The sequence below is a fragment of the Branchiostoma lanceolatum genome, chromosome 17 (genome assembly GCF_035083965.1).
Source record: "Branchiostoma lanceolatum isolate klBraLanc5 chromosome 17, klBraLanc5.hap2, whole genome shotgun sequence".
NCBI classification, from domain to species: Eukaryota; Metazoa; Chordata; class Leptocardii; order Amphioxiformes; family Branchiostomatidae; genus Branchiostoma; species Branchiostoma lanceolatum.
In genome coordinates, this window is record NC_089738.1 from 10,404,441 (window position 1) to 10,428,423 (window position 23,983).

Below are 23,983 nucleotides of genomic sequence, written 5' to 3' on the forward strand. Positions count from 1 at the left end.
TAAATAATTTCTAGATATTGCTATTACAAATAAGTTATGAATATAAAGCAGACTAATACACGAAGATAACTGTCATATTTATTTTCTTCTAATTTTAAATTTTCTATCACGATGATTGTATAGATAGTTTTTATTTTTATATGATTATGAGACCCTATATATACATTATGGAATCGTCCCATTGGCGCGTGACCCAAAACTTCCTAAGATGGCGGAGCCTGACGAAAAATCGCCTCTTGTGGCGAGAAGAAGAAACTCCTCTGAAGACGACGAAGAGCTGACGGGATGCGGCGCCAGCGCAGCCTGCGATCCCAGGAGAACCTTGCATCGGTTCCTGGTGCTTTGGCTCATATGTTTCCTCAGTTTTGGTGAGTTTTTCACTTACGGATATCAATGAAGGGGGGGGGGGATAATTTTATACATGTACTCCCAGTCTCGTGATTGTTTTGTCCGTACGTCCTTGGAACAGACAAAAAAGTTTGAAACGGTACTGTTACCGTGATGAAATGTTCCATTCCCAAAGTGGTATAGTATTATTTAAACTATATTTTATCCCAAATATAAACAAGAGTCCGTAGGACACAATTCTCCGTGAAGTATTTATAGTATGTAACGTTGGGTAACCTAAATTCGTGGGGTACTTAAATTCGGGATTTTTCGAAAACGGGGTATTTAGGGATATGTGCTAGATGCAACATCAGTAATACCGCTAGAAATGCAAACTTGACAGACTAACGTATTCAGAACACTGTCTGAAAAGCTTCGATAAGCATGCAATTAGAAGGCGACGAGGACAAAAACTCTCCGTCCCTTATTGGAACAGTCTGAGGGCTTCGTGGGAGACTCACACTACATCGTTGTCGGCTGGTTTATAAGACAAATGTCACATCCTCTTACTGCTAAACACAATCATTTACAAGACAACTTATTTTCTTAAAATTGCTGACCTGCAATTGGACTCTAAGTGTGATCAATCATCAAAACCCCTCTTTGTTGCTACAACCTACGGCACGTGTATTTTCCCGCCGCCATATTGTTAACCAGAATCCTGTTGTCAAGCAGACGACAAAGGTTTGTGAGGAACACGTTTTTGTCTAAATGTTGCGTGTGATTGTGGACTGAGGACGATATTTTCCTCAAAGTTTGCTCCTAACACAACAAGGCATGCATGGACATAGTAGTATTATCAATGCTACGACATCCGGCTAACTTGCCATGAATAATGTACACGTTGCCATTACGGTGAATGTCGACTTTGACGTTCTATAACTACCGACTCAACACACGGGTTGTTCCCGTAGACCTGATGTGTGCGGTACGGCCGTTTTTTCGTGTATTTTTTTTACTTGGACACGTCTATATCCATAGCACTCTCCTCAAGCCAAGGATGGAACGAATAGCTGCTGTATAAAATGTGATTAGCGGTAAGACATTCAAGACGAATCTTCTCTCCCGAATTAATGTGCCCCCCTGTCCGACAGCACCTTTATTGTGCGTGCGGCGGACGGTAGTTTCAAGTTGAAATATTATGGTGTCAGCACGACTAGAGACAAAATCTACCACATATATGATTAGTGCAAAGATTGTACATGATACTGACAGAATAATAGAAAAAAAGGATGGTTTATTGTTCTGCTAGATTGATTTCAGTCAACCATTATCGGAAAAATCCCGAATTTAGGTTACCCAACGTTACAAGTATTGACCCAAACAAATTGCATCTCTGCACAGTCCAAGTAGTGTTTTAGAGCAAGTAAAGAAAAAAGTGTTTGTTTATCTTTTTCTTTCAATACAGGAGTGGTCAACCTGCTGAAAAGTATGTTTTTACAGCATGGCACAGATGGGATCTAGAAATTCCGGGAAAAGTCACAAAGTTAGATCTAGATGGCCCCTTTTCAATTATCAACGAACCATTCAGCCTTACAACTAAGATGTATCAGAAATCACAAATATGCTGTAAATCCTCTTTCCACAATTTATTGCAGGCCGGCCTGATCTATAGCTATCAAGCTATTTGCAATAAAAAAAAGGCTAATTTATATTATCGTAACATTTTACGAAGGTCAAAGGTCACCGGATCTAACCACCCGGAAGTGACACTGGCGTGCGCACTTTTCTGAGAGATATTTCTCAACAATCTTTTATCCCCTGCGTAAACTTTTTACATTGTCACAGCCTACGTATTATAAACTACAAGTGTGGTAAGTTTGAAGGACAAGAGATTTGCCATTTTTACACTGTGCGTAAAAGTGCATCGTCCGTCCCGTGCGCACATACTGTATGCAAGTTGCGAGTGGACACGGTATACTTAATACACAGACTGGAGGTCACTATGCACATGTTCGCAGCTAAAACTCACAATTCCCGTTGCCGCATTGGTATGTAACTTGGTATATCGTTTGCTAGGTTGCGTGTGGTGATGCACGTTGTCTATTTTTCAATGTAACAGTGACTATACGATCACAGCAAGTAAGAGGGATTTATACCCCGTATCTGCCTGAAGTATTCCAGTCATGCATAACGGATTATAACATGGTCCCTATGGCAGGGCAGTGGGACATAGCATTAATTATAGGGGTGCAATTACGATATTGGATTGACGTTTAAAGTAGTTATGGTGTAAGAAAGCTATTGTGCAACACCACGCCGAACCAGGCAAACGATATGCCAAGTTACACACCAATGCGACAACTGGATCGTGAGTTGTAGCTGCGAACGCGCAAACAAATGCATTCCGAATACTCCCAGAAGGAGGTCATCCTCCTTCCCGGAGTAAAAAAATTGAAGCAAGTTTATTTGCAGATATGGTGACATTTTGGTTACTATGTGTTCTATCATTTCAGGAAGTTATTTCTGCTATGACAACCCAGCAGCCCTCCAATCCCAAATCAAAAAGGTAAGTACACTGTGTACATATACTACTTCCAGGGGTTTTTCTAGAAAAATTGCATAAGAGGGAGCACACACTGGTGAAGGAGTGAATTCTATGTATCTGTGGAAGATTTGATAATTTGCTGAGTGAAGGCTGTATGCTGGATATTAAGCTGTATGCTGAAGGCTGTATGCTGGATATTAAGCTGTATGCTGGCTGTATTCTGGATATTAAATCAACCACGCTGCCTGGGTGGTCTTGTATTGCCGTTGCAATTTGAATAAAATAGGATATTAAGCTAACATCTGAATTCGACAAGGGGGCGCTGGGCTGAAACAAGAGGGTGCAGCACCCCTCTTTTCTGATTTAGATAAACCCCTGACTTCTGTAATTGTTAATACTAGTAGTAACGGCATATTGGTGGTGTCATGAAGTCACAATGGAGAGGTCACCATGAAAACCACAATAATAAAGCCACTGGAAAAGTTTAAAGATTTACAGTGTATGGTGAGATCCTGTCATGTTGACTGTTATCTTTAAGCAAGGACATTATATAGTGTCCTTTCTTAAAGACATCAAGACGGAAAGCAATTTTTGACATTCAATAGACTGTATTTGATGCTGTATGCTCTTGTGCCCCTCATTGATTATACCTACAGTGAGGATTTGGTGATACAGCTAGAGCAATGGTTTTGGTTTGAAGCAGATCACTGTATTCTCGTAGTGAAATGCTTTGCTACAAAACTACAGTTCATTAATTTTCAATTCAACATTCACCAAAAGTCTTGTTCTTTCAATTAGTAGTAGGGATGCCTGTAGTATGGATAGAATCAGAATATGATGTAAACTGACATAACTATTTTTCTAGTGTAGATTTGTTGTTGTTGGATAGAATTTAAATTTCATGAAATATGAAACTCTCTGTTGTGTAACTTCTGAAAATATCTATTGGAAAAGAACACCCCCTTCTGGAGTTTTGGACTAGCCTGAGTACCATCCTCCGTAGTGACCGCTGGCTAAAAAAAAAAAAAAAAATTGCTTGCTAACCATTTACCATCCTACGTAGTGACCACTACAGTTGATGGTACTCAGGCTAGTTTTGGACCCCTGTAGGAGTTAGACAGAAAGCCCTTGCTTGTACGATTCAATAGGATGTATCTGTTTTGTTTAATTGGAATGAAAGGAGGAATGAATGAATGAATGAATGAATAAATGCAGAAACAAAAAGAAGGAATGAACAAATGAATGCATTAATTAATCATTTGATCGATAAGTGTTTTTATTTACTTATTTTGATTTACCACATTTTGTGGAAGGATTGACATAACAGGTGAACTATCACCTTTTCAAGATGTCATCCCAGACCGGACTGTAAGATTTGGACCATCGCACACCGGGGCATGCCCCTACTCTTTTTCGAGAGGTGTGGTGGGTTTTTTAACCTGCGCGGGGTGTTGCTCTCCCCAAACACGGGACCTCCATTTAACGTCCTATCCGAGGGACGTCCCTAACCCTAGATGAGCTAGGTACTCATTTACACCTGAGTGAAGTGAGGAAAGTGCCTTTCCCAAGGGCACAACGTTGGGGCGCAAGTTCGGACATGTCTCTGGGCGCACCTGGGATTAGATCCCGGGACCCATTGTTTGACAGCCGCGTGCTCTACAGTTGCGCCACACGACGCCACATGACGATTTTGACATTTGACGTTTTATTTTTCAGGACATGCATGTAAACACAGGATCTTTCATGACCCTGTATGCCTGGTACTCCTGGCCAAACGTCGTCCTCTGCTTCTTTGGGGGATTTCTGCTGGACAGAGTATTTGGTATCAGGTAAGATATTAGAATAGACTTGATAAACACATGGAACATCGCCCAGTAGTCTACAACTACAAAGCATTAGACTGCCCTCACAAGCCTGGAATCATGATCCATGCAGTAAAGAGATGATCGGCCTAAATTGGAATATGACCTTCCTACCTGGCCGAAAGGATCTACTCTACTCCACTCTATACCAAGCTGTATCTGTCACAATGTACAGTAGAGTTGTGAATAAAAAACGTCAAGAGATATTTTTAATGTTGGAAATTGAATCAAGTCCATCAAGAAAATAAGATTTTAAGTCGTTACTGTTTCATTTTCAAACCTATTTGTATGAATAGTTCACATTTGAACTTGTGAGACTTTTCAAATTCCTTATCAAAGACTGACATTTCATTTTACTTTTTTTTCCAGACTTGGAACCATCATCTTCAGTTTGTTTGTACTAGCTGGGCAGGTAAGAATAAAGCACACACTTTTTATTGGTACTCAAGTGTAAAATAGGATAGAGTGACAATCTAACTAAACACCTGGGCCCTACATTGCCAAGAACCGCTAGACAGAGGAAAACCTGGAGTCTGACAAGGGAGGGGTTCCTTCAAAGGAGTGATAACACCCTGGAACGATGATGATGATGTCATTTAACATGAGGCAGGGCTCGAAATTCATTTTTAGAAATAGGTGCACTGGTGCACCCAACCAAAAAAATTAGGTGCACAGAAAAACTTTTGGGTGCGCCACTTGGGTGAAGAAAGTTGAACGTCAGCAAAACATAAGTTTGATGCCACTGACTCTCTTAAGAACTTCAATCTGTAATTCTACCCAGATTTCAAATTTCAACCAAGCAATAAATCAAGTAAAGTACAGCAAAAGGTTATATTGCTTTTTCTGATACTTACATTTCAAGAATATTCTTTATGCTAGTGTACAAGAGAACCATCACCCTATATATAATATATATATATATATATAGTACAAAATTATCTAGGTGCACCAGTGCACCCACAGTCAAAAATTAGGTGCACATTTTGGGTGTACATGGGTGCACATGCACCCACTATTTCGAGCCCTGTGAGGCATACATGGAAATTAGAACATAGAAGTGCTTGGTGGCTTTCATTAATGCTGTATGCTCATATTCCCCTCATTGATTATACCCACAGTGAGGATTTGGTGATACAGCTAGAGCAATGGTTTTGGTTTGAATCAGATCACTGCATTCTCATAGTGAACTGCTTTGCTTCAAAACTACAATCTACGTGTACAATACTTCTTTTCTATTCAACATTTGCCAAAAACCTTTATTTCATTTAACTTGAGTTGCAACTTAAAAATGTTAAGAAACCAAATATGATGTAAATTTATAATCATTATCATTTATTTTCCCAGTGTGTATTTGCCGTTGGTGCTCAACTGAACCTTTTCTGGCTTATGGAAGCTGGGAGATTTGTCTTTGGGTGAGTACTGCACATGTAAATGCATTTAAGTTTGTGGTTTTTATTTTGCGCTAATGGGAAAATGGAGTGTTCCCGGTGGTTTTAATTTCGCGGCAGTGCTATATATAGTCACATACTGCTACAGAATTGGACAAAAATGTTCGTGGTGCACATGGTTTTAAGTTCGCGGTGAAACAGTAACCGCAAAAACCGTGAACATAAAACCACCACAAACATTTCTGCATTTACAGTAGATGGAAAAAAAAAGCATTTGAAAAATATTCACTTCTGTGATACCTTTGATACGATGTTGACCTCAATGCAAAATCATTTTGATATTATTGGTGTCTCGGTTACAATCATTGAACGCATACTCAGATTCATTTCAGCCTTTGCTTTAGAATGCTAAATTTCTGTGTACTTTATTTAGATTACTGAAAGTTCAGGAAATAGTTTGTTAGCATGTGTTGGTCTAGACTCTTTAAGTTTAAAGCATGGAAACATTTGCAATTGCTATATATTTCTATTTGTACCATGAAATATTGGATTGTTGGCGCTCTTTCTCATTTTAGCCTTGGAAGTGACTCCTTGGCTATAGCCCAGAACAACTATGCTGTCCTCTGGTTTAAGAATAAAGAACTAAACATGGCTTGTGGTCTTCAAGTTAGCATTTCCAGAGTGGTAAGCCATAGACTAGACTAAAATGTGTATGATAACAAAGACACACTGCATTGGCAGCAATTCAAATTCTTCAGACTTAGTTTGGCTATCTTAAAAAGTTGCAATCAGCTTTAAAAAAGAGGCTGAATTTTGTAATGTTTCTTGAATTAGAAATTTTATATCAGTCCTGTGGTCTATCTTTGGATTGCTGTTCAAAAGTGTTACAACCTGGCCTGTCTCCAGCTTTGAATTTTTTTCTATACTGCTCATTGTTTGAGAGCCCACTTGGTAATTTTCATTGTTAAATGTGTCATTTTGATCTTAAAGAAAATACCTTTTTTATCAATTTCATGTCATGAAGTTCAAATCTTTGTCTGTCCACAACAGGAAAATATCCATCCTGGGACAGATAGACAGGTCCTGGAGATAGCCCTGGTTATACCTATACCATGAGGTGGCAGCTTCTTGTAAGGTTCTTTTATTCCTGCATGTCTATGGTGCACTGCTAACCTGTCCCTTCAACCTCTGTGCTTGCAGGATTGGTGGCGAGTCCCTGGCTGTTGCACAGAACACGTACGCTGTGACCTGGTTCAGGGGGAAAGAGTTGAACATGGTGTTTGGGCTCCAGCTCAGTTTCTCTCGAGTTGTGAGTATTTTTGATAAAATCTGGTCATCAAGTTGATGGGAAAACAACCTTGCGCTTCCTGGCTCCTGTTACTCTTAAGTTTTTATAGTCTTTCATTATCATCATCAACATTTTTCTGTCCCTCTCATTGTTTGGGAGCCTATGTTAATTTTGATTTTTGTTGTTTAATCTGATAAGAAAGTACATTTTCATCAAATTCATGTCATAAAGTTTAGATTTTTGAATGGATGGGGTGCAATTTTGTATCTGTACCAACAAGAAAATTTCCGTCCTCGGATGGAGGGACAGGACCTGGAGACAGGCCTGCAAGGGGGCCACAAAATTATTTTGAATTTGTCTACACATTCTGCAAAATCCTGCATGTACTTGAATGTGTACATTAGTGGCTGATTCAATGAACTTGTGAATTCATGTCAGTTGTCAATATAATTGATATACCAAAGTGACATCAAAGTGGCTAACCAGGCTTGCTACATGTAATAACTTGTGCAACAGCTAGTCATAATAAAAATAATCAATCCAAACATTTTTTTTAGCAAACCTTTGCATGTGGGTGCATGTACATGTGGTGTTGTCGTCCCCATAGTCACAACGCATGCATTTTTTTAAACTTAAAGTTTTGTTGCTTTTGTTTTTTGCACAGTTATACTTTACGAAAAGTTGTATTTTTAGTCATTTTTACTTGATCTAATCAAGTCTTTTAATTTCCACTCCAGGGTAGTACAGTGAACATGAATGTGATGAGCCCGGTGTACCAGTGGATATCTGGTTATGTAGGGGAGGGGTACCTAACCCTGGGGTACGCGCTGTGGGTGGGGGCAGGGACCTGTGTACTCTCTCTGCTCTGTGGCCTGCTGCTGGGGTACTACGACAAGAGGGCTGCACGGATACTCAAGAGAGATGCCGGGAAAACTGGTTAGTGAGGACCTTCAGTTTGTTTTATCTTTGTAAAGGGATTCATTCATCCGTTGATGAAGGTTAGACATCCAGATAATGACTTAAACTGAAAAAAAGTAACAGTACTCAAGCAACTGGATAAAATTTGGAAACTCCCAGTTTTTTATCCAGTTGCTTGAGGAACTGTTACATGTACATGTACCTTGTGATTCATTCATTCATTCTGTTCATTCATGCATTCATTTGTTTATCCATTCATCCATTCATTCCTTCATTCAAATGTTTTCTTATTGAGTATAGTTCTATTACATGTACCAAGGAGGTTATATAGTCTATATAAGCTCCTTGCATGTACAAACATGTACATACATGTACAATAGAGGGTACTTGAATACTGTTACTGGCTTTTCTCTCTGTCTGTGTGTTTTCCCACTATTCCCAAATATACTCAATACATCAATGCCATATACATTTGTACATCCTCAGTGCTGCTATTTTGGTTGAAGAGCAGTATGGATCAGGGAGTGAAGTCTTCCATCTTTTTTCCCATTCTAGGTGAGGTAATCCGGATAACTGATGTGAAGGACTTCCCAGCTACATTCTGGCTCATCACAGTCATCTGTGTGGCTTACTACGTGGCCGTGTTCCCCTTCATCGGACTGGGGCTGTGAGTTCAATGCACTACATAACAGAGACTGACATGATCCTAAAATGCTTTGTTAACATTGTTGATTAAATCTGCAATACTTGCACAATACAATTATTACAATATATCAAATGCTGTGAAAATTGATAGAAAGGATGTTCACTTATTCAGCATTATCATTTTTCTACAGTGTTTTCTTTGAAGAGAAGTTTGATCTGGACCCAACTTCAGCCAATGCTGTGAACAGGTTAGTACATGTAAAGATATTGAATGTATAATTAGATGTTTTAGAGGACTTTTAGAAGCCCAGGTTTTGTATACTTCATCTATTGCACCCCTTGTTATGGTGTCATTGTACACTATGGTGGGAAGAACATGTTCTTGGTGATCCTAGCCTTCCTTCTGAAAATGTGTTTTTTGGCAACACCTCAAGGTCGAAGCCAATAATACCTCACTGTTTGTTTTCGCAGTTTGGTGTACATCATCTCTGCCGGTGCGTCCCCTGTACTGGGGTTCCTGGTAGACAGGACGGGGAAGAACGTGTTCTGGGTGATCCTGGCCATTCTTGTGACCCTGGCCTGTCACATGATGTTAGCCTTCACCTTCTGGAACCCCTACATAGCCATGAGCATCATGGGAGTGTCCTACTCACTCCTGGCTTGTGCACTCTGGCCTATTGTTGGTGGGTGTTCTTTTATATGTATAATATGTAAGTTATATGTATATGTGATATGTATGTGATATGCATATACATGTATGAGTGTTCTTTTATATGTATGTATGTATCTATCAACTTGAAGCTAAAATTTTTATAGAATGTGTTCAAAGTTTTTCTTTTTTATTACCAACGCTAGCCATGAAAGTTAGGTAGAAACATACCATAGTGACATTACTTTGTGGATATTGTTTCATACATTTGGTATGCATGAAAGTTTGAAAAATAAAGAAACGCACTGTTTTTACAGTCGTTAGATTTTTAATAGAAAACATCAAAGAAGTACTATCAATAAAACATCAAGAATAGCTTAGTATGGCAGTAGAACTTGCCGCTTTCATATCTGTGGTCCTGGACATACTGTGATCTTGACTTTTCGGTGGAAGGTAGATCTTGATATAAGGTAGAAGTGGTGTGTGTTTGGGCTCACTATCAACTTGCTATGGAACTACAGTGCAGGGATGTTTTTGTAGCAATCATGTACAGTATATAGTGTGAATTGATTTTTTTTGTTCTTGTAGCATTTATAATCCCAGAGAACCAGTTGGGAACAGCCTATGGCTTCATGCAGTCCATCCAGAACCTGGGCCTGGCTGTGATCTCCATCGTGGCGGGGTCTATAGTAGACCAGAAGGGATACCTGCTGCTGGAGGTGTTTTTCCTGGCCTGGCTGTGTCTGGCTCTCATCGCAGGAGTAGTGCTGTATCTGGTAGATGCAGTCAGAGGTGAGTTATACTGACATTAAGGCAAGAGAATGTGTTATTGTTGGTAAGCTTCAATTTTCATTCAGAACAGTTGCAAAACGGTGTGTAGTGTGAATTATACCCAAGCTAATGTGTTAGCCATAGTGTAGTTATACCCGCTATACAATACAGATCCTTGACAACTAAGATAAGCCGAGAAGACAATACAAAAATAGATAACCAATATTACTAATATGGATTAAAGCATAATATGTACCATAGATAAAACAGGATGCTGGAAATTGTACCAAAATTGTATCATTGTAAACTTTCTTGAAGAGGAGTTCTTAAGGTTGGACAATATATTGACATGGCCAGATTTGCTGTTTATTTAAAACATCTTTTGAAAATAGATTCAAATTTTGCCTTTGACTTGCTGACATCTCCGTAACAGGACTTTTGTAACATTTCAACATTTGTGTACTTTAGGAGGAGCTCTGAACATGTCTACATGGGAAAGGGACGCACAAGAAGAGGCGGAAGAGAAGGCCAAAGCAGAGCAGGACGAAAGAGTCAGATTTAAACCTCGCTCTGCTTTTGCACTGAGGAACAGGTTTGTGTTAGTTTTCCTGGTTTTTCTGTCTGTTTAAGAAATCATAAAAAGATTTTTGTTTTTGAATCATCAATATTTAAAGGATTTGCAATGTAAAATTGAGACTACATGTAGCAGAGTCAGATGAGAATGTAAGTAGCTGTTCGAGTGCATTGCTGTATTATTTTTGCATTACTGTAAATGCATTTACTTGAAATTTGCTGTGGTTTTATGTTGTGGTTAGAGGGAAAAGGAGGTTTTCACAGTGTTTGAGGTAGTACAGTAGGAGTAGGGGGCCCAATCAGGTCCTGACTGCAATAGATTGTGTAACACAGGCTTCATATGTCACATGTACAGATTTTTAGAAAGATCATACTAGTCATAACAGTATATTTATAACAAAGTGCAATCTTTAGAAGTAGTAACTTTGTAAAACTGATTCTAGGAGAACCTGTTTCCATGCTTTTTGTTCCCTTCAGGTTCTACTCCCGTATTGGTGCCAAGCTGCCAGACCATTTTGACATCCACACCTCTAGTTTCTTCAGAAGAGGAGTTACTCAGTAGCCTCCCAGTATATGTACAAGTCATAGGAAGCAAACTCTGAACGAGTTGTTATTTTGGAGGGGAGGGGGGTGATGGGGGGAAATTTGTGTCAACTCTTCTCATCTGCTAGTGTATAATTCTCATGCAAAAAACTTACAAAATGAATGTTTTGTCCTCTCAATATACAAGACCTTTTAGATCGGTATATTCCTTGCAGCGAAAGAAGACACTGGGAATTCAGAAGTTGATTATGCAAATGAATACCTAATTTGCATAATCAATGGATAGAATTGTAGAGCAACCAGTCATTATTTTGGACAAAACTTAGGAAGTAAATGTTGTGTTTATATGGTCTTGCCAAGTAAATGAGTTGTTCTTTCAACGAAGCTGTATTTTTGCAGGCAATGAAGGAAAAGAATTCTGATAAGTGGGAGGGATTCATGGAAACTGACACCAGTTTTTAATCTTACAGAAAACTTGTTTGATGAAATAATTGAAAGAGAAGACTGTGGTCAATTATTATTCTTTGAAAATCACTGACAAAATTTGATAAAACTATGAAATGATCATTAAATTCAGCAAAGGGAGAATTACCATCAAATGTTTGTAAAATACATGAAATATTAGGATTTTGTTTGTATGTGTATGCATCTGCCTTATCACCTGATATCATAGATGAAATTATTTTTCTGTGCGATGTTCACATGTAATGGTACATATATAGAGAAGAAATGGGGCATAGTGTTGTTTTTTTTCCTCTATAAATGCTGAAAAGATGCTTCAATGTCAGAAAAAGAGGAACTGATCATCCACTGAGAACGTAAACTACAGAGATGAATATTAAAAAAGATTTAATGTAAAAACACTTCACTCTGCTGTATATTGCTTTAGCTTTGCAAGCATTACTTAAAACTTTTGTGATTTTTCATATACTTATGTTGTAAAATGTAAATTGGAAAGTTCGAAACTTGACCAAATAGATACAGTGAAAGGAGGTGAAAATGTTAAGTTACTTAATGTACATGGACATGTAATTGTATACTCACTTTCCTTGATTTTCATTAAGATTGTACTTATTGAAATAAGTTCACTGAAAAATAGTTGAATGCAGAAAATGCAACACAGCAAATTGAATATTTTCAGTTCCATCGGAAGAATCGAATGGGAAGTCGTGGAAAATACTTTTGTTTTGTTATATCAAGAAATACAATGCAATATTTGAGCATGGCGAAATACACATTGGAATTACGTCATTTCTAACACGTTGCTTACGTCACTCGGATGTCATCGGTAATTTCCGAGAAAGCACGAAGATGTTAAAAGCAACATGTGACGTTGCCTGCAGTTTCTAATTCAACACTAGCTCATTCCATTCACCCCAACTCCTGAGCATTAAACCGATCCTGACTGTCCATCACAATTCGCAGTTCATCTAGTGAAAGCATGGCAATGAGTGGTTCAACCAATGAGAGTGCGGCTGAATGCCCGACAAACAGTTGTATTTTGATATTTTTATTTTGCACGTCTACGTTTTGACAGGTGGTGATGACTTAAGGATCGGTCTTTAACCCCAGGGACTATATAATAAAAAGATCACCTTACGTAGCCAAGGAGGTAAAAATCGACACGTAGAAAAGTACTTTGGGATGTTTTATTCTATACATACGTCATAATTACTGAAAACAGTTCAGGATAACGGAAAATCATCAACGTAATGTCCCTTTCGGTATTGAGCCTGAAAATGTTTGAATTTCTCATTCGGACCGTCACAATTATTACCTGTACCCTTTATATTGAATAGATTCAAAAGCGTCATGCAAAAGAGGATAGACTTCAAAGATAAGTGCAGTGAGAATACCCGGCTTTCCTACATGTACATATATTGATACAGTTCGGGCCTTGCCACTTAGATGACATGCATAATGAAAGCACTTTTTTTGACCCGACTTCTTTTCGCCCGCTCGCATCAATTTTCCAGCGCCCAGAGGACGTCATCCATATACATTTGTAATCAAATCAGTACTTGGATGTCCAACCTTCATCGACGTATGCAGATGTAAAGTAAAGCGGCCGACCTTAAACTGATCTGAACTAGCTAGTAGTGGATATTTAGCCAAGCAAACCGGGTCACCCTTACTCTTCTCTATAAGTGTGTTGGGTTTTTTACGTGCAGAGGTTTGACTGTTTGAGGCTCACACCTGAATCTCCGCCGGATTTAAGTGACCATCCGAAATAACGAATGCAATCCCTCACAACATGTCTGATCCTGGTATAGAACCGGGCCCACCCACGGATCCACGGAATTTGATGCCTATACTGCCCGGCATTATTTTTTTTCTCGATGAAAACTCTTAAAACCGATAAGAATATGAGGTTTAAAGTGCATGTATGTATGTCTACATTGACTATGTTTCTGGCTTTGTTATAGATAAATGACACTGACTCATATGATATCAAATGGAATTGACTTTTTATTCTAACAAAGCTTTCTCCGTTTGACAAAAACGAAGGATGTTTACAGTCAATTCGTTCCAGGCTATTCCTATGTAGTACTATATCATTTTCCTTCACATTTCTCATCTTCCAATGATACACGGTTACAATCACAATAAGATTTACATTCAATTCGATAAATCATAATGATGTGTGCAATGATTTTGGGCGTACATGCTTTTTAAGGGGACATCAGTAGATGACACTGTAGCCATACATGTATGTGTTAGCAGCGTGTACAAATGAAATAAAACAAGTGTCTATAACTTCCACTTACATGTAGTTTATACTCCTGGTATGTAGCCCTATTTTGACTAATATATTCCTTTCTATGAGGAATGACAGCAACTAAAACATGTTGTACTTATAAGAAATGAAGTCCCTTGCCGTTCCAAGTTTTTACTTTAGAAATTGAAAGTAATCTAGCTTGGTGAATATTGCCAGATTTACACATTGATTTCAATACAAAACAACAGACCTAGAACGTAACTCAGTCTACATTTCTTGTAAACTTGCATAACAATATATAAACCATGCAGTTAAAGTCGCTAGGGATAGTTTAGAATTACTGTAGATTAAAGTAGTGCTTGAAGTTGTCGCAGATAACAGTTTTTGACATTTACACTCGCATAAGTAAAAGTCAACAGTAAGTGCTGTCCTCCTTGGCGCATGTTGAGGACTACATTATGTAAATGCTAAGATGTCTTGAAGTTGAATCTAATCATGCATACATTTTGTTGGTGAGTGACTCATAAGTTCACATTACCTTACAAGCTGTTTTAATCTCAGCATTGCAGAGGGAAAGCATAACATGCATATGGTGACTAAAATAGATATTTTAATAGTACAGTTGACATGCATATGGTGCACAATTGTAAGCTAGATATTACGATACGGTAGGGTGGGATACAATGTAACATGTCATTAACTCATATTTAGACACCGATTATCTGTTACTTGCTGTGCATCCTCAACACTAAATTTCCACTTGAAAAGTCTACTTAGCCTTTTTAACAGGAAAATGTCCCTTGAGTGTACTTTTGGCACCTTCGCCCTCCACCAGATCACTGCCACGCTTTTTGCCCCCCTTTGGCTTCACTTTTTCAGAATTGATGCCATAGGGCACCTTTGCAGCAGGGATATTCGCTTTCAGAGCTTTATCGACGTGAGACTCTGAGTCATCCAAAAACAGATGTGGCCGGATCGCCTTCAACATGTTTGCCTTGCTGGCCCCTGATTTGAAATGGGACTCATCAATTTCCAAACCCCAATCACGAAGGGTTTTGATTGCGCGTTCACCACCGCTAGCCCCCGACCTGGCCGTAACAAGATATGTGCGGATAGGGCACTGATCACGAGGCACGCCTTTCTTGTGAAACTTCTTCTGTATCTTTGCAATTCTGCTGGCAAACTTTTTGATTGGGCCCTGCAATAATATTGAAGAAACAAAGAATTCCTTAACATCTGGCATTGGAGTCTTTCATTCAGTTTCAATTAGTTCATACACAATTACACTACAAGACAAGAAATCATGTTCAAAATTTCATTATTTTCCTAATTATCACCTGCAAAAATATCATTAGTTAGAAGGATTTCTTATAAATGCAATCTTAAACTTGACTTTTGTTTGTATGCTTGAGTAGGGGTTGAAGGCGACTAAACTCGCAGGTAGAGTGAAGCAACTCTTTCTTAAACACAAGCACACAAAAAGCACTTATGTTTAACCAGGATGAGACGACATGCTTCTCCTTATTCACATTCATATCTCATCTTCTAAATACATCTCCTTCTTAGAAAGGATGAACTTAGCCGAGTGTCAATGTGGTCATCCTTACCTAACTATGGGACACATTCTCCATGAGTTAAAGCTGGATCCAATGTCACCAATCAACACCTACATGAAGCTAACCACTTTTAACTGGCTGCAGTACTATGTTCTAGGGGAATTAATTGATTGGTTCTTACCTCGCCCAATGGGATGGCCGCCTTCTGGGTTTCGTTCTGCACAAAGCCAACAAGCCCTTCTTTCTGGTACACTTGCTCCGCCTCGTCCGAGAACAGAACCGAGTCTCCGTCGAATGCGATCCGGAGCTGGTCGTTAGGCAGGTCTTCGCCGTTGTTCTGGTACACCACCGCGGCTGGGAAACCTGGAAGTTGCGTAGAAAGTATCTTTAATGCCTGCAATTTCAGCTCATCAGTTAACTAGTTATAGCCTTTTGAAATGACTATCTTTTATAAATTCGAATAGACTTATGGCTATAGTGTTTTTAACACGTAGGCAATTTAGGATATGCGTAGCTCTAGGGTCGGGCAACTAGTACTGTTAAATTGATAACCCATTTGGTATTTTTTTCCAGACACCGAAAGCCAAGAAGAGGCTATGACTTCTCCAGAATGCCAAATTACCTGCTTCTATGGCTTTCCTAACATCATGTTCATCTGGAGAGAGGAATAGGTCAGTGTTCCAGGCACCCAGGTACTTAGTAGGGTCTGATCCTCCAGTTAAAGACATTCGTTCAAGGAAGATACCTGGAAAGTAGGAAAAGAAATGAACCTTTCCAGTTATTCGATGTATTGCTCAAAATCAATTCTATGCAAATCGAACAAAAACAAGTTCGGAGACCTCAAATCTCCATGAAATATATATTATGCAAATTAGGCCCACATTTGCATAATTGATATTCAATTATGTTCACTGTATGACATTCCAGTTATCTACCAATATGAAATTAAAGTTTTTTCTAATTAATTATGCAAATTAGGTCTTCATTTGAAAAACTTTTATCTATCAATGTCCCTTTATTTCTCAGTTCCAAAATATATGGTACATTTGTTAACTGTCGTACCATTGAACGGAGTGGGTTTATAAAATGCCCCCTTAATTATGCAAATTAGATTCTGATTTGCATTATCACCATTTCAAGTAACACTTTATGCTATCCACATAATAGAAACTAGTACTAGTATACAGGTTGGGTAGTGTACCCCTTTGTGGTTTGACCACCAGCTGTTGGGACCTGGGGAATTCTTGTTCCAGATTTGAAACTAACAGGTGTGAGCTACCATAACATGCCTAGAATGGATTTTCCTCATTACTTATGCAAATTAAGCCCCAATTTGCATAATTTGCAATTCATCGTGTACATCTCTGTCTAAGCTACCTGCCTAGTAAATAACATGAAAATCTGTTGCTCCAGTTATTCTCCTTGGAAGATTTTGACAGACACGCCATTGCAGTTCCAGTGACACATACCAGGGGGCCCAAAATCGACCTTGACCTTTCTCCTCACAATACTATACCACATACCAAATATCATAACAATCCATTTTCAGTTATGCTGACATTAAGCATCCGGAGACACACACATACATGCACGCAAACACACACACAAACACACTCAAAACAATATTCCCATGAAAAAATCTTTTTTCATGGAGATTAAAAAAACTATTTACACATATCAGCACAAGGCTAACATTTTCATGGCGTCATGTTAGGGCATCCGCGCCCGGCCATCTTTATTACATTGGCCTGATCCCCACTCTGTGCCCTTTCCCCTCTGTGCTTCCACGTCATTGTTTGCATGTGTGGTTTATGATGTATAGTTAACACAAATGTATCAAAGGCCGATTAGTACACATCATTTACAGACTCAAATGCATGTTATATATCTGACTTACCATCATAGTGGTTGATGGATCTGATAAGTCTGACCCCAGCCTGCGCGTGGTTACGACTCACGATCACGATGTCAAACAGTTCATCGTCCTTCGGGTCAAGCTTCCGGATAGCATCGTTTACAGCTAGAGCAGACTGCATTACAAAAAAAAGAAAAATCACAATCGAAAACTGCATTAATTTTGCGTTATTTTGTTTAATATTTTGATCAGCATCAGATATGTTCCCATTGGTACAAAATCCATATCATGTGGTGTCCTCCCCAGGCCAAACATTCGTATAACTGTATCTGCCATGTAAATCACCTTGGTGATGCATAATACGTTGCCATTTCAGAGTCAGCAGTGGCTTGACTAGAAATAGTCATGCTTTTAAGTACCGGAGTTATCAGCCAAGGATTGATGTGTTCAAAAATTCGTATTTTCGGAGAACCATAGTAGAATGGAACTCGTTGTCATCAAGTACTGTAGGAGCATCTTCACTAAGTAGCTTTAAAGAACGGTTACAGTCAAAGATGCAAAGACTAGGTGTAACAGACCGTTCGGTGTAATATAACCAGCTGCTGTCGCACCGCGTGCCTGCGAAGCTGGTGTGTTATGCCTAATTGCAGTTGTACCGGCTATATAGATACAGATACAGGTACAGATACAGGCATCAAGAAAGTGTCCGAATGTAAATCGGAGAGATGAGATAAAAGGTGCAATGGGGCAAGTGGCCTGTCTTTATTGGACCTCGTTTCCACAGTAGCCTGAAATTCAGCTGTGCTAGCTTTAACGCTTCAACTAACACGGCATCAAGCTATATTGACAGTAGGATTCCATTTCAAGTGTTTCACAAGTTAAAACAGGGACTATTAACAAACCTTAACAAACTCAAAAGCTGGTCCTTTTTCCAGGACTTTTTCCTCATTTTCCATCATATGTTTAATGTATGCGTCCAGTCCATTTTCATGGAAAAACTTGTCCTCTTTCTCCAAGTCGAACAGCGCTCGTGCAGACAGGGCAATGGTGAGCGCTTTGGCGGTGTCTTTAGGCTAAAATGAAAAAGAATGTGTTACTTATCAATAATTGATAAATATGATAGTGTTGGGGGCTTTTACTCCTGTTGACACATATTAATTGTTATCAGTAACAGTGCAAGGGAAATGAGTCTTTTATGTGTATACTTGAACTAAGTAGGGATTGAAGGAAATTAAAATGACAGAGTAAATTCGAAGTACGTACAACTCCTCAGTTTGTTTTCTTTACAAGCACAACACATGCTTTTGAAAAAAGCTGACATTTCGGCGACATCCGTAACAATTACCGTAATAGAAATTTGAGTTTCTGCATTGATAGAGCTACCGCCCTACATCTACTTGGTTTTTTAACACATGTATGATTTATGCAATTCAATTCGTTCATTCAATATCTCCCAGAATAAATATGTTTTGTGAAAGTTTTTGGCATGCAATGAAATATGCGCAATTGTTCTCCGCAAAATCAGTTTCTTCTTGTGCAATTTTATGATATTGGTATGATTCGGCCATTTTTAAGGAAGTTAGAACCACTGTGATTAAGAAATATATAAGCATAGGTATTCAAAAATGGTCTCAGCAAGCATGAAGTGAACATTCATTCCTCCACCTAAAATGGCACCTAAAATGGCAGCTAAAACTTTTCTAATGGTCCATCTGGTCACCATGCCGCAAAATTCAAAATTTTACAAGGACGAGAGTCGATCTTCCGATCATCTCTTTGCAAGACGGAAACTTTATCCCAACGCCGGGCTTCGAACCTATGACATTCGGCTCACTATATTGAATGGACGCTATATCAAATGGATGTTAAGAAAGAAAATAAAAGAATCTGATAGAAATCACATGTATGGGTTCAGGTCTTCTGTTTGCAGGACCGACCGCAGCCACCCGCGCTGTTTGCGAACTGATTTTTTAAAGTCATATTATGTTTCAACCCACGTCACTGTAAATTCACGGGACAAACGTAATTTTACCACAAATACTGCAATGTAAATGGTTTACGTCCATTTCAAATTCAAAGCCTCAAGGTTCAAGGTTAGTGGCATATACTAGTAATCGCCGTACATTTGCATCAAGTACATCAAATCAAAACATTACGACCCACCGGTTGTACTATGGAAGTTGACGCTGCCATTTGTGGTGGTGGTAGTCAATGCTGTTAAGGAATAGGGATTTATCAATGCTCTCCAAGCAGAGGTTGGTGGAGAAGATTGTGACCTTTTGATCATGTGCCCCGTTTTCTGTGGACAGAAGCTTGGAGAATAATTCATTAACAATAACAGAAATAGGGGAGTCGAGTAAATGTTGTTCCAAAGGATTCATATGTTACACTAGGATCTATAAATGCATACAGCAATTAAACTGAGATCGGAAAAAGGTAATTGTTGTCGTACCAACAATTTAGCAAACTCAGGTGCTGTATGCAGTTCTTAGACAATGACCCGATGAACCGAAATTTCGAAGCTGAACTCAACTGGTACATATTATTGATATGCATATTTTAACGTAAAGAAAAGACAACAGCTTATGCCTTATGGGGTGTACAGAGATCTCGGAGATTTTAGATTTTAACAAAGTTAGAGTGACATTCCAGGGAGCAAGGCTGTCCTATATTTCAAAGTGCATTCTTGACCTACATTTATTCCACAGTAAGGGTAAGACTTAATAGAAAGGAAACTAGAATGGCAACATTTTCTGGAAAATGCAGAATATTCCCCTTCCATTACCTACACCTCAAATATGACATCCTTAGCATTGACTGTAAGGATATTGCCAAGTTTCTGCATACATTATGCAAAGGAGGTCGGCATTAGCATATAGCATCTCAAATATGACATCCGTAGCTTTTATGGTAAGGGATATGCATAAATTATGCATAAATTATGCATAATGCGCTCATTAGCATAATGTATGGCCAGGTTTTCTGACCTTTCCTAAAGGTACCTGCATCTCAAATATGACATCCGTAGCCTTTACAGTAAGGTAAAAACAAGTTCATGCATAAATTATGCAAATGAGGTCTGCATTAGCATAATTTTTATACAGATGTGTTCACCTTTCCTAAAGGTACCTACATCTGAAATATGACATCCGTAGCCTTTACGGTAAGGGATATGCATAAATTATGCAAACGAGGTCCTCATTAGCATAATTTATGGCCAGGTCTTGTGACCCTTCGTAATGGTACCTACATCTCAAATATGACATCCGTAGCTTTCACAGTAAGGGAAATACAAGTTAATGCATTAATTATGCAAATGAGGTCCTCATTAGCATAATTTATGTCCAGGTGTGTTCACCTTTCCTAAAAGTACCTACATCTCAAATATGACATCTGTAGCTTTTACGGTAAAGGAAATACAACTTTATGCATAGATTATGCAAATTATGTCCTCATTAGCATAATTTATGTCCAGGTGTCTTCACCTTTCCTAAAGTTACCTACATCTCAAATATGACATCTGTAGCTTTTACGGTAAGGGAAATACAAGTTTCTGCATAAATTATGCAAATGAGGTCCTCATTAGCATAATTTATTGCCAGGTGTATTCGCCTTTCCTAAAGGTACCTACATCTCAAATATGACATCTGTAGCTTTTACGGTAAGGGAAATACAAGTTTCTGCATAAATTATGCAAATGAGGTCCTCATTAGCATAATTTATTGTCAGGTGTATTCACCTATCCTAAAGGTACCTACATCTCAAATATGACATCTGTAGCTTTTACGGTAAGGGAAATACAAGTTTCTGCATAAATTATGCAAATGAGGTCCTCATTAGCATAATTTATTGTCAGGTGTATTCACCTTTCCTATAGGTACCTACATCTCAAATATAACATCCGTACATTGTAACATAAGGTACATATGACTTTCTGCAATACCATTATTAGAGCTACCACCGCACATCTACTTGGTTTTTGGCAGAAGAAGAAGAAAGAAGAAGAAAGAAGAAGAAGAAGAAGAAGAACAGGCAAGCAAAAACAATATATCCCCCTTCCCACTGGAAGGGGAATATAAATACACACTATGGGGGCTAGCTATAGATTATTCGAAATCCAAAGTCACCGGAGTTTAGATCTTCACATAATCTATGTAAATGGAATTGACACTCGCTTTCTCTACAACATATATTTGGCATGTAACATAATTTTCAATAGAAAACGAAAGTGAAAACACAAAGAAAATGAAAGTGAAAGTGCAGTGTCTGACACGGACCGGCCTCTAGTACCTTTTCCAGTGAGACGTAAACAACGGTCAGCAAGTCTAGCGTATTCATCAAATATCTATGCTCAACGTGTAGACCCAGAGTACCTTAAAAAGACATATCAATAATATGATACATTGTTGCGTCCATTCTTCGTTGCTGTAAAATATGAGGGTCGTTACGAAAGTATGCATTTCAGACAACATCATGCAGAACATGCACGTAAAACGGCAATATAACAGGTATACACATGGCTAATTCAATTTCATTTTGGCGAGAAACATGCGAGAGACTGGATCTTTTTGCCGAGCGCTTAAGGCTCCCTTGGTCGGAGAGTTGGGCCAGGGTAACCTGATACCCCCTTGTTGTTGGGACTTACGTACGTACATACCTACCCCCGTACTAGCTATGGGAAGAAACAAGTCATGACTCACATGTTTTGTTTTTTGTTTGTGTTTTTTTTCAAAATAACCACTTTACGGGTACAAATAAAAATCAAAAGATTCACATAAATATCACATCGAACAATCACATCATAGAAAAATGTGTGAACAAATGTATATAAACAAACATCATAACATATACAAATATATACATGCATCAGTACAAATACACAAATATCATTAATCACAACAACAATAGCAAGCATCAGAGAACAAAATCAAAACGAGTGACGCCCTTTCGAACATCAAAAAGTGTGTGGGTTCCCGGTGTAAAAAATGGACGATTTAGCTGCGACAAAATGTGTGTGCGTCAACTTTGAATTTAGAGCTGTCTCTCTGTCCTGCTTGTTAAAACACAGACAACCACTTTTCTTATATAAGGTAAGAAAGCGACATCACCTTGTGAATAACCTGTTGAGAGTTTCTTGAGTCAGGAAGCCCACGGATCCGGACGAAAACAGTCTCAGCTCCTCTGAGAAAAGATGTCGACTGACGCCTAGAATGAACGTCAGCTGACACATACCTTGATTCCTATTGGTACAAGGCCAGGGTCACGTACACGCCATGCGCACTTTGATCTCCGCATTTCTTTATTGACATTTGGCCGTGTGTGGCACAGGTGTATGTTCTTGTCTTGTGGATTCAGAAGCAAATCACAGGCTTGTAGTGTGCTTAGTTAGTCATGCACAATGCCCTTTTATCATGGCCATTATGAATTTATTATGGATTAATATTCTTAGTGATCATTGTGATGAATATGGCCAGGAATAGGCGTTGGTACCGCTAAAGAAACGTCAGATCCAGGTCCGGACCTGATACTGTGATACAGTATTGCTACATCATATTTTGGAGACAAGGCACAATGTCTCTGTGAGTGCTGCAAATTATGTTCAGGTTTTATATTGGAATGATATTACTTATTTTCTACGCAAAAGCAACTAAGGCAAAGGCAGTGGATGACGTCCTCTGGGAACCTCAAAACATCATGCGAGCGTTCGAATAAAAAAAACGCAAAAAATGTCTTCCTTATGAAATCTACGTGGCCAGGAAGGTTGAACAAATGACTTTACACAGTGAGAATGGTTTACCAAATAATGGATTCTTCATTTTTGTTCTTTCAGATCTTCTTCTTTGACTTTGGCATTCTACGACATAAGAATATCCGTTTTCCAAAATATCTTTTTGCAACTTACGGCATATCTTTGCTCATTTTGTAGCTGCTTTGCACGATTTACAGTATGGTAGAAAACCTTTGTTGTTGTTAAAATGAACGGAAATCAATGCGCGCGTGAATGTCATCCATATACTTTTAATGATCAAACCAACATGGCCTAATATGATCTAATATGCAAATATGAAATGGTGATAAGGCGAAACATACAACTCATGTTTTTGCCATTTACTCATTTTGTAGCCTCTTTGTACGATTTGCAGTATGGTTGCAAAGTTGTTTTTTAAGGACACGTTCTTAGTATAGTCACCTCAGGATTAGAAGAACACAGGCTTACATATAACCCAACACACTTATCGAGAAGAGAAGGGGTGACCCGGTGTGCTTGGCCAAAAACGCGAGCCGTGGCGAAGCCGCATTGCACTACCACTAGCTACTTGAAAAAGCATTATGCTTCACCT

The 23,983-nt window shown here is 38.7% G+C and overlaps 2 protein-coding genes across 5 annotated transcripts; one reads left to right on the forward strand and one right to left on the reverse strand.

Moving 5' to 3' along the window:
- Positions 1-171: 171 nt before the first annotated feature.
- LOC136423168 (major facilitator superfamily domain-containing protein 1-like) lies at positions 172-14,275 on the forward strand. The gene is made up of 13 exons (XM_066411222.1): positions 172-368; positions 2,844-2,896; positions 4,592-4,704; positions 5,107-5,149; positions 6,082-6,149; positions 7,326-7,434; positions 8,151-8,349; positions 8,887-8,998; positions 9,168-9,224; positions 9,448-9,659; positions 10,214-10,417; positions 10,865-10,988; positions 11,447-14,275. Exons 1-13 carry the CDS (start codon positions 209-211, stop codon positions 11,529-11,531), a joined length of 1,539 nt encoding a protein of 512 aa, XP_066267319.1. The 5' UTR covers positions 172-208; the 3' UTR covers positions 11,532-14,275.
- LOC136423171 (cytosolic 5'-nucleotidase 1A-like) lies at positions 13,962-22,868 on the reverse strand. 4 transcript variants are annotated; one of them, XM_066411228.1, is made up of 8 exons: positions 22,751-22,868; positions 21,933-22,015; positions 19,806-19,856; positions 18,545-18,715; positions 17,685-17,817; positions 16,410-16,532; positions 15,969-16,150; positions 13,962-15,429 (listed from the first exon to the last, which is right to left on the reverse strand). In XM_066411228.1, the coding sequence occupies exons 3-8, from the start codon at positions 19,833-19,835 to the stop codon at positions 15,001-15,003; spliced, it is 1,068 nt and encodes a 355-aa protein (XP_066267325.1). In that variant the 5' UTR covers positions 19,836-19,856; positions 21,933-22,015; positions 22,751-22,868; the 3' UTR covers positions 13,962-15,000. The 4 variants fall into 4 exon arrangements, with proteins under 4 accessions (XP_066267325.1, XP_066267324.1, XP_066267321.1 ...); XM_066411227.1 differs by lacking the exon at positions 21,933-22,015; XM_066411224.1 differs by lacking the exon at positions 21,933-22,015 and having other exon boundaries at positions 19,806-19,941.
- Between the last annotated feature and the right edge of the window lie 1,115 nt (positions 22,869-23,983).

Excerpts from the sequence above, each read along its gene's own strand:
- LOC136423168 (XM_066411222.1), top strand. The coding sequence starts at position 209 with ATGGCGGAGCCTGACGAAAAATCGCCTCTTGTGGCGAGAAGAAGAAAC. Across the intron at positions 8,999-9,167 it reads CCCTTCATCGGACTGGGGCT|TGTTTTCTTTGAAGAGAAGT; the intron begins GTGAGTTCAATG and ends ATTTTTCTACAG. Across the intron at positions 9,225-9,447 it reads TCAGCCAATGCTGTGAACAG|TTTGGTGTACATCATCTCTG; the intron begins GTTAGTACATGT and ends TTGTTTTCGCAG.
- LOC136423171 (XM_066411227.1), bottom strand. The coding sequence starts at position 19,835 with ATGGCAGCGTCAACTTCCATAGTACAACCG. Across the intron at positions 16,151-16,409 it reads TAGGAAAGCCATAGAAGCAG|GTTTCCCAGCCGCGGTGGTG; the intron begins GTAATTTGGCAT and ends CGCAACTTCCAG. Across the intron at positions 15,430-15,968 it reads CGGCCATCCCATTGGGCGAG|GGCCCAATCAAAAAGTTTGC; the intron begins GTAAGAACCAAT and ends ATATTATTGCAG.